Here is a 10,975-nt window from a genome sequence, read left to right on the forward strand (position 1 = left end):
GACATGTTGGTACGAAGCCTTCATACGAACAAAAGTAAGAGAAATTTAGGATAAGAATATGAACATATTCTTGTATGAGGCTCATTGTTTTGTTTTATATTTATTAGGTTCTATTGTTCCTAAATAGTTAGGGGAATTGAAAAAGAAAAAAGAAACTGGATACTCAAGGGGATGAAACTGTGTGTGTTTGTTGGGGGGTGGGAGGGGGCAACAAATTTTAGGCACCCCTGGTTACATTTCCAAAAAAAAAACAAAAAATCAGATTTATAGCTTTGAATAGAGACCAAGCTTGTGAATTTACTCCAAAGGGTTAAAGASCAGTACCTAATTGAATTTGAGTTTGCTTTCAAGGCGTTTTAAGGAGTTTTAGGCCCGACAGCCTACACRTGTTCAAAAGCTTTCATCTTCACCTTGTATCCATCCAGGGGTAAAGTGACGGGCAGGCTGCTCTGGCGGCTGTGTCTCCAGCTCTGAAGCAGCCTCTGTTGGGTTTCGATCTTCTCCTTCTCCCTCTCCACACTCATCTGGCCCTCCTTCAGCCTATCCAGGTTCTGCTGGTACTCCTGCTGCTGGGCCTCCAGCTCCTCGCGGTCGCAGCGCAGCCGCTCAGCCTCCAGGAGACACCGCTGCTCTCTCTGCTCCAACAAATTCTCCTGCTCGCCCTGTTGGCACAAGACAAACTGACCGTTTTCCTTTGCTTTTGGCCTTTCGGTGGCGGGTGATAACAAACGTCCGAAAAGCCCGAGGCCAACCTGCTGTTTGTCTTTGGCCACACACTCTTTCTCCCAGTGCTGCTGCTCCTGCTTCAGCTTTCTTTGGAGTTTCTGCACCTCGTCCACATCCTCTTTCCCCCTCTCCAAACTCCTCTTTTCTTCTTTCATCTTGTCAGCGTTCCTCTGTTTCTCCAGGTCCTGAGAAACAACAAAGAACATTTTTATACTATGATAAAAAAAAAAAAACTATCACTTACTGGTAGATACTTTTTAAAAATGATAAATTTAAAGATTCAATTGAACAAACCATGCTGCTTTGGAGGGAAGCAAGGCATCGGAGTGGAGGCCTTTCTCCTTCTTGGAGAAGAAGTTTGTGGACTTCAAAGTAGCTGTCCTGCAGGGTCACAGCTGCCTGCAAACACAAGGAGGATTCAGATTTATTTGTTTAATATTTGATTTTAGAGTTAAACAATAAACAAATATTTTATAATGGAAATCATAAATTTACATCTCAGCAAATTATTGTTTTTTTTAACTAAAAACAGCAAGAAATCTAAATATCATTGTGTTTTTCCATTTTCAACACAGTTTTTGTGTTATTTAATTGTTTTATGAAGTGTATGAATAAAGTTCTATAAATATAACTTAGATGTGTTTTCTTCTCACCTGCAGACTATAAAGAATCTGAGTCAGACTTTGGACACTTTCTGCCACCTAAATGAAACAACTGTGTGTTATTATAAAAAGCTGTTTTTATTCAGAAACAAACACTGCTTGTGTGAGATGAGAAAGAACCTTTAACAGTGTCCCTTTGGTGTCTCTTTGTTTGAGCTCGACAGCTGAAGTCCACGACACGCTGTCCAACCCGGTTAACTCGCTGTCTGACCCGAGGGAGGCGGAGCTCATGCTGAGCGTGCTCAGATAATCCGCTGTGTAGACAGGCAAAGCAGAGGTGCGCGTGTGAAATTTACTAACATAAAACAAAAAGATGAAYAGATGTGAATAAAATAAAAAAAAGGACAAAAGAAGAACCTGCGACTCACGTTCAGAAGGAGACTCCTGGATGCTGCTGCCGTGGCTGTTGTAGCTGCAGCACTCGGGGGCTCGGACAGGCGAGCTCTGAGTTTGGACAGAAAGGCCGTCCCGAGCCTGAAGGATGCTGATCAGGTTCTCCGCTGCAGAAAACACAGGTTTTTGTAACAACTGGTTATGAGTCTGCATCACAGGAAGAACCTTCTCTGTTCATGTTGGAAAATAAAAGAACTCTGAATGTGTGTGTTTTATGTTCAGTTAGTTAAGAAACATCTGTTTGACAAAATGTAACAAATATTTTTCATTGTCTGTTTAAACCAGTGAACCTCGGTGACCCTGAAAGGAAGAGGCAGGTGAAAGATAAAGGATGGATGGATGGATGTTTATACCAGTGCAGTGGTGTCGGGGGTGACGCCACTGAATTAAAATAAATAAATAAATAAATAAAAATGTATATCTACAGAATTTTTTGTTTCTTTGTTTTTGTGAATTCATTGGCCTTAAAGGAGCACCACAGAAATCAAGAACCTCGTGTATCTTGAAGTAAAAAAAAAWAWAATAAAATAAAAACTAAATTTTTAATCATTTTTACTTTTTAAACTAATAATTTATTTCAACAAAATAAACAAAATTAAAAAAGTAAATAATAGGGGTGCAACAATACATGTACCTGTATTGAACCATTCAATACAGTGCTTTAGGTTCAATACAAACCGAACAATACAGATTTTTTAAATTTATTTTATCAACTTGTCTTCTGAAGATGCTCTGTGTTGAAGGATCAGTGGATCTGTGTTCGACTACTCCACCTAGGCTGCATTTTTGAGCGCAGATCCACTGAGAAACTTGCTGTTTCAGCAACATTTAATTTAAAAACTGTACTTTTGAGGTTAAATAAATGTTCATAATTAATTTAAATAAATTACAAGATAAAAAGGGCATGGACATTTCTCTTTTTTGTATCAAAAAAATATGAAACTGTGAGACTAAAGTATCGAACCAAACAGAATCGTGAATTTTCTGTATCGTTGCACCCCTAATAAATAATAATACTTGTTTTTAACATAATGCAGTGTTTCCCTTATCATTAGCAGGGGATCATGTCCCAGAAAGTTATACAGTAGTTTGAACTGATAAATATTTAAATACTATCAGATCTTAATAGTATTTCAATTTGTGAGTAAACAAATATAAGTTTCATGAGGGGATGACAGAATATAATTGAGAACCAATAGTTTATGCTGCGATATGATCCCTCTGTCAGACTGAGGTAGAAAAGCTCATTTTAGGTGACTGACTGGACATAAATAGTGTTTTTTTTTAGGTCCTTCTCACCAGAACATGATATTTGCCATAGTTAATACTCGTGTAGGTTWTTCACAAATCTGTGTAACATGTAGCCAACACAGCAGCGGTCTAACCTTCTCTGAGCGCAGCAGTCAGCAGTGAAGAGGCCTGACGTGGAGTCTCACTGTCGATGTACTGTGCAGGCCGAACCAGCAGGTGGCGATGTGGGACAGGTTCTGGTGGATGGAGGGTTAACTCCGTCAGCTCAGCATAAATTTGTAGTTTTTCCTCCAAGCTGTGGCAAATTTGCTGGTCCTGACCAAACAGCGTGTCTGAAACCAAACAAACTGTAAGGTGAGGGTCTGTTTGGGTGTCATGATTCGACACACGTATGAACTTCATCGTCTCACCCTGGAACTTGTTAATCGCCTGAACTCTCAGTTCTGCAGCTTGCCTGGCTTCCTCCGTCTCCGCAGCTCGCTCGTCCTCCTCCTCTTCCTCAGGACAACTGCCGTGTGTACCAGCGGGTTAGATAATGAGTGACACAAACATTAATACTCATTAACCTGACTTGTAAACAGAGAGAGATTCTGAACTGGACAAACAGTTCGGGCTGGATGTGAACCACATGTGGGGACACACAGACCTCTCCACAGCCTGCCGGATGTGTCTCATCCACGCATTCCTTTCCTCTCTGGTGGCGGTGTGAACTTCATACATCTCTGGCCCCACAGAGGACGCGGAGATAAGAAACATTCCTCTTTCCTCATTGGCTACTTCTCGAACAATAAGCTTCTGCAGGGGGATCACTGGAGGCTTCTGGTCCTGATGGAGAGAACCCACCCCACAGAAAGGTTACAGGGGGACAGCCAGGATTGAGCTTCACAGCAGGGTTTGGATGGATGCTTACCACAGATGCAAATATGAACCGCTGGTCTTTCTCTTGCAGGAAAACCAGCACATCGGTGAGCAAAAGAGCCAAAGTGTCTGCAAACAAAATACAAACACGTGAAACGTAGGTCTTATATTGAAAATGAAATCTTGTAGAGCAGTGTTTCCCAAAGTTGGGGTCAGGACCCAAAGTGGGGTCCTGAAACATCAAGGTGGGGTCCTGAAAAGATTTTCGGAATTAATTCCATTTTTTGCCTTAGTTGTTACAAAGGAGTGAGGTTAGTGTATTTAAAATGGATAAATGTAGTATAAAAAATATTGTTACTATGTCCATGTTTAGTTGACCTGATACAAATGTTTATCACACAAAAATAGTTGTGGGCACAGGTCTCTGCTATTGTTATTTTGTGGGTCAAAAGCTGAAAAGTTTGGGAACCACTGCACTTTGKTTYCCAAAGTTGGGCTTGGGACCCAATTATGGGTCACGAAGCACCTTGGATAATCTCCAGAAATCAATTTAAAGGGTAATAAAATAATTGCTGATGTAATATTTTCCCTATAACTATTACAAAAACACAAAAATATGTATAAATAAGTACTTATATTTGTGTACAAGCTGTTCAGATTGTTTAAAAGCCTGTGTTTTTAGGGTTATTAACAAAGTTTGTGTACTCAGACCAGTAATATTTGGGGTCACAAGATTGGATATTTTGTAGGTCAAAAGATAAAAAGTCTGGGAACCACTGTTGTAGAGGACGGAACCTCGATCCCACCTTTTAGGCGTCCCGTGGCTGTCTTCCAGTAGACGAGACCCTTGTGCTGCAGAACTCGGTGCCTGCTGTGCAGCTCCTGCTTGCGGAACACCTTGTCGTTCTTGAGCTTGGCGAAGCTCTTCGTTTCCAGCCTGGCGAGCACTTCCTGCAGCTCCTGAGATCGCTCATATTGGCTGACAGTCAGGTCCACGGCTGCGATGATGGAACGGATCTGAGCCAAAGCGCTTGACAAGTCAGAGTGTTCCGGGCTTCCTTCTGCAGAGGAAAGTAACAAACAAACCCATGAAGCAACACAACGTCTCAGTTCAGCTGCTGTCAAAATAAAGATCTATGTCCTGATGCATCTCAGTAATCCAGGTAGAAAAAACCAAAAAGTAAAAACAAGTAGGTCCTCTGGATGGGTTCTTCTTTAGTGAAACGTTTTGTCTCTCCTCCAAGAGACTGGACTTTTCTGAAAGCAGACAAGAAACCCAAACAGGATTCCAGCCAACAACCAGGCGAAAATGAAGACCCTAAACCCAGACCCAAACCAGTCGTCATTCCATATGTGGCGTGAGTTTCAGAGAAACTGAGATATTTATTCTCCAAACATGACGTCCCAGTGGCTTTCAAACCCCAAAACACGTTACGACAAAGATTAGTTCACCCCAAAGATCCAGTTCCCCGGCAAAAACAGAGTAAAATAGTATATGCTGTTAAGTGCCAGCAGGACTGTGATCAGTTATACATTGGGGAAACAAAACAGCCACTGTTCAAAAGAATGAGCCAGCACAGATGAGCTACTTCGTCGGGTCAGGACTCTGCAGTTTACACTCATCTACAGGCCAGCAGTCACTCTTTCAGGGATGAAGATATCCTCATCCTTGATAGAGAGGAATGTTGGTTTGAGAGAGGAGTAAAGGAAGCCATCTTTGTGAAGAAAAACCGTCCACCATTAAACAGAGGTGGAGGCCTTCGTGTCCAGTTGTCCTCCTCCTACAATGCTGTCATTGCAAGTATGACTCCGCCCCCTGTGAGCAAAAGATGTGAATCAGGGCCCCAACGATACCAACACNTGTCATTGCAAGTATGACTCCGCCCCCTGTGAGCAAAAGATGTGAATCAGGGCCCCAACGATACCAACACAAAGAGGGAAAAAACAAAAACTAGGGGACGTTGAACCCCGCCTGCATTCACTACATACACATAACAAAACACCAAATAACCACAGCCGAAGCATCCAAACCATTAAGTCAGGTGACGGGACACATGACCCTCTATGAACAACAGAACTAATCAAGCCTATTGTTAGGCGATGGCCCTCTTTTGCATGTGACTAAATAGAGCTAATCAAGCCTATTGTTAGGTGATGGCCCTCTTTTGCATGTGACTAACCTGTTTGTCCATGTGGAGGCAGTGCTTATAAGGCTGAGTTCACCTGAAACTCATCAGACTGAAGAAGTCTCTTGTAGGAGAGACGAAATGTTTCACTAAAGAAGAACCCATCCAGAGGACCTACTTATTTTTTATTTTTAAAAATCTATGGTTTATTCAATGCTATTGAATGCTATCAGTTTTCTTTTATCATCATGCAAACCATATTTAACAGTTATTACACTTTTGTATAATAAATTATGGTTTTATAACTTGTAAATTGTTTTAAATTATCCCAACTTTTTTTAAAATTATGTTTTTTCTTAATGCACAGAGAAGCCGAGTTACCCTGAGTGTACTGTATTATCCTCTCCAGCAGTAAAGGATACTTTGTGATGCGCTGCGTTACCAGCAGGATACATTCTGGCACTTCTTTTCTTTTGACCAGAGAGTTGTTGCTCTGTTGCTGTGAATATATGTCCAAAGGAGAACATTACTTGTTCAGTCCAAACATTTTACTGGATAAATCCGATAAACATCTGAGGATTAGAGCTTACTCTGACAAAGGTTTGGAATTTCTTGTTCTGCTGCTGCAGCTCTTTGAAGACGTTAACAGCCTCGATGTGGTGACTGCAAAACTTGCCGTACGCCTGCTTCATCCTCTCAGCGTTTTCGTCGGAAAACTGAACGATAAGAATAAAAAATGAGTGTAGATACCGATCTGCGAATTACGGATGTATTAATCCATCACCGCCGACCTGCTGAAGAAGTACATCTCCTATCTGTTGAATGAGGTAATTTTGTGAGTCGTCGGATCGGGTGGCAGCCTGCCGGCGGTCCTGCAGCGCTCTGAAGAAGTTCTTGTGTAGGAGCAGCAGAGGGTCCAAGGACGGGAAGATCCGAGCCACGCAGTCCCAGTCCAGCTGCAGCTCCTCCAACATGCCCCTCCTGAACACCTCCGACATGATCGTCATCGTCTCGATGTGGTGCAGCTCTGTCTGCATTAGTTCTGCAGTGGRAGGCAGAAAGAGAGAAGGTGGTGAAATGTTTCTGTTTATAAGCTTAGTTGAGATATAATGACAGAACCTCAGCAGTGTAAAGTTCTGCTATGAAGCAATCACACAATTGAGATGATTTTTTTCTACTAAACATGCATGTTTCACAGTCCTCAATTTTTGTGCTATTTCAGCAATTTATGTTTTAAAACTTTCAGCTGCTTCAGATCATTCTGGCTTTGACATTTGGGATTTTAGCAATTTATAGTTTTTAAGAGATTAAGCTTTTAGCTGACATTTTTGTTCTTGCTGAAAATGAATGAAGCTGTTTTCAATATCCTTAAAGGGGCAATATCAGGTAAAATCAACTTTTTTGAGTTTTATATCATGTTATAATGTTATACTCTCATAAAAACATGTNGTCTGCTGAGCTCCTAACACTACTTTTCGCTCAGTGAAGCTATTTTCAGATTAAAAATACCTTTGAGGAAATGTATTTTCAGATGCCAAGTAAACTGCATCATAGCGCACGTGCAAACCCCCTGCGCTGAAATGGGCGGGACAGAAGCGGAAGGTGGTTCTTAAAGAGACAGAGACCAATTTTGAGGCATTTAGAAGAGGAAGTGATGAGAAGATTAGTTTATTTTCTATTTAAACATAAAAACAGCATTTTAATAACAGCTAAAGGTGGCATAGATACTTTATTATGGTATAGTTTTTAAATGTATGCCTGAGAATCACACAATATTACCCCTTTAAACCAAGGAGCAACGTATCACAGCTAAGTTTAGAACATCCTTCAGACACAATCAGCAATAACTTATGGTGTATTTGTGTTATCTGATTAGCCAATTAGCTTTGGCTCAACCATCAGAAGTGTATAACAAGTAGTGCTTTCAGTTGCTGGGTGAGATAACAGCATAAACAAAGATTAATCAAAATTATTTATACAGCAACATGTCACAACTAAAGTCCCCTCAGGACAAAACAGGAAAGGTAAACAGATCACTTTCATATCCTGAAGCACAGAGTCCAGTTTAATCCAATCTAATTATAATCCAAAGTCTCACCATAGATAACATTCTGTCGTTTGACAGTGCGCCTRTCGTGTTGTCTGCAAAACTCTGGACTGACTGCGAGGCTCCACGACTCGGCCTCGAGTCCCAGCAGGTCAGCTGACAGGTCACTCAGCAGGAGAGCGTCAACAGGGTCTGTAGGCAAAACAAGAGTGAGAACGGCTTCCTCTCTGAACCACTTGTTTGATGAGCCCTGAAATGCGTTTTATCCCAACCCTTTGTGCTGATGGGCAGGTCRACAGATGGGGGGGTTGTTGCCACAGGTGTTCCCTCTTCACACGGTGAGCTGTTGGTACAAGCCGTCATGCTGAAGTCACCGTCCACCCCTGCTGGTTCACTCAACCCTCTGCAGGGAAGCAGCGTTAACAACTGACAACATGTCTGAACTGCAGCCTCGCTCACATGTACAACCCCTGGCAAAAAGAATGGAATCACCCGTCTTGGATGAGCACTCATTCAGACTTTTCATTCTGTAAAACAAACTCAGATCAAAAACATGATACAATAATAAGGTCATTCCAAAGTGCAACTTGTTGGCTTTCAGGAACACTCAAAGAAATGAAGAGAAAACATTGTGGAAGTCAGTGAATGTTGCTTTTATTGACCAAGCACAGGGAAAAAATATGGAATCACTCAATTCTGAGGAAAAAAGTATGGAATCACTCAAATTGGAGGTAGAAAATAAAGACACAACCAGTTAATTTCATTTCCCTAAATGGACACCTGCCTCAGATCTGAGGCAGGTGTCCATTTAGGGAAATGAACACCTGCCTCAGATTAGATCTGCTCGTTAGTCTGCAGTTAAAAACACCTGCAGTCATGACACCTTGGAGGGCTGCTGGAAGAAATGGAGTGGCAAGAACCATGGCTCCAACAAGAGAAATGTCTCTTGAAACAAAAGAGAGGATTGTGAAACTTCTTGAAGAAGCTAACTCATCATGCATGGTTGCTAAAGATGTGGGCTGTTCACAGTCAGCTGTATCCAAGATATGGACCAAATACAAACAGCATGGAATGATTGTTAAAGCCAAGCGTACTGGTAGACCAAGAAAGACATCAAAGCATCAAGACAAACAACTTAAGGCCATTTGTCTTGAAAACAGAAAAAGTACAACTACATGAAGCATAAATGGGAGGAAGCTGGAGCCAATGTATGTGACCGAACTGTAAGAACTGACCTAAAGGAAATGAGATTTCAATACAGGAAAACTAAAAGAAAACCATCATTGACACCTGAACAAAAAAGAACAAGACTGCAATGGGCTAAGGAGAGGCTATCATGGACTGTGGATGACTGGATGAAAGTTATCTTCAGTGATGAGTCAAGAATCTGCATTGGACAAGGTGATGATGCTGGAACTTTTGTTTGGTGCCGTTCCAGTGAGATTTATGAAGAGGACTGCCTGAAGAAAACAACCAAATTTCCACAGTCCTTGATGATATGGRGCTGCATGTCAGGCAAAGGCACTGGGGAGATGACTGTGGTTAATTCTTCTATCAATGCACAAGTTTATATTGACATTTTGGACAGTTTTCTCATCCCTTCAATTGAACAGATGTTTGGAGGTGATGAAATAATTTTCCAAGATGACAATGCACCCGTGCCATAGGGCAAAAACAGTGAAGGCATTCCTTGGAGAAAGACACATTCAGTCAGTGTCATGGTCTGCAAATAGTCCAGATCTCAACCCAACTGAAAACCTGTGGTGGAAATTGAAAAAAATGGTCCACAAGAAGGCTCCGACCTGCAAAGCTGAACTGCTATCAAAGAGAGTTGGCACCAAATTGATGAAGAATACTGTTTGTCACTCATCAAGTCCATACCTCAGAGACTGCAAKCYRTTATAAAASCCAAAGGTGGTGCAACTAAATACTAGTGATGTATTTTGAATGGTCTTTTGTTTATCTGTTTTTTGTGATTCCATACTTTTTTCCTCAGAATTGAGTGATTCCATACTTTTTTCCTCAGAATTGAGTGATTCCATACTTTTTTCCTCAGAATTGAGTGATTCCATATTTGTTTCCCTGTGCTTGGTCAATAAAAGTACGATTCACTGACTTACACAGTGTTTTCTCTTCATTTCTTGGAGTGTTCCTGAAAGCCAACAAGTTGCACTTTGGAATGACCTTATTATTGTATCATTTTTTTGATCTGAGTTTGTTTTGCAGAATGAAATGTCTGAGTGCTCATCCAAGACTGGTGATTCCATACTTTTTGCCAGGGGTTGTATAACACCTCCAGACAAGCTGGTTTAAAGATTTACATACAATAAACAAAGTTTATTATAAAAATAGCTAAAACTAACATAAAGATGTTGCAAAAAGCAGAACCGGAGCAAAAGGTAAAAAATGCAGGAAAAGTTTAACTATTCTGAGTTTATAAAACAATAAATAAATTTCTGTACCTGCTGTCTATAGAGATAGACTGGCTTTTAGAAAAAAGAGTGACTGTTTCTCTTTTCCCTTCTCTGGTCACTGTTGAAACTGAAGAGGATGAAGATGATGAAGAGTTTTCTTTCACAGAGTCTAAAAGGAAAGAGCAACAGGAAGATGAATCATTCTCACCGTGGAGGTTTTTCCACTGCAAAAATAAACACAAAACACTTTGATCACGTATGACACAAAATGATGTCACTTTAAGGTAAGGTTTAAACTCCCGTATTTGTGCAAAAACATGCACTTAATAACAATCCAGGCCTGATTCTTCACTGAGATGGGTTAAAATTTAACAGGGAAACACGGGGGATGAAGAGCAGCGGCTTACTGAACGACAGGATGAGGGAGGACAGGTGAAAACTCAATGAATCAAAAACTAAAGGAGAACACTGTTTACAATGTTAGTGGTTGGTTGGAGG

The 10,975-nt window shown here is 41.0% G+C and overlaps 1 protein-coding gene across 1 annotated transcript in view; it reads right to left on the reverse strand.

Moving 5' to 3' along the window:
- LOC106519912 (rho guanine nucleotide exchange factor 28) overlaps window positions 1-10,975 on the reverse strand; it is a gene marked incomplete in the record, with an annotated part of 44,167 nt that overhangs the window by 1,444 nt on the left and 31,748 nt on the right. Inside the window, 17 exon segments of the mRNA XM_014011773.1 lie at window positions 411-662; window positions 753-911; window positions 1,021-1,125; window positions 1,380-1,427; window positions 1,509-1,642; window positions 1,757-1,888; window positions 3,167-3,364; window positions 3,443-3,540; window positions 3,679-3,857; window positions 3,943-4,019; window positions 4,697-4,951; window positions 6,398-6,515; window positions 6,607-6,732; window positions 6,808-7,058; window positions 8,115-8,255; window positions 8,336-8,466; window positions 10,526-10,646. Coding sequence (XP_013867227.1) covers window positions 411-662; window positions 753-911; window positions 1,021-1,125; window positions 1,380-1,427; window positions 1,509-1,642; window positions 1,757-1,888; window positions 3,167-3,364; window positions 3,443-3,540; window positions 3,679-3,857; window positions 3,943-4,019; window positions 4,697-4,951; window positions 6,398-6,515; window positions 6,607-6,732; window positions 6,808-7,058; window positions 8,115-8,255; window positions 8,336-8,466; window positions 10,526-10,646 — 2,525 coding nt within the window.

Source organism: Austrofundulus limnaeus, unplaced genomic scaffold, assembly GCF_001266775.1.
Source record: "Austrofundulus limnaeus strain Quisiro unplaced genomic scaffold, Austrofundulus_limnaeus-1.0 Scaffold84, whole genome shotgun sequence".
In the NCBI taxonomy this organism is placed as follows: Eukaryota; Metazoa; Chordata; class Actinopteri; order Cyprinodontiformes; family Rivulidae; genus Austrofundulus; species Austrofundulus limnaeus.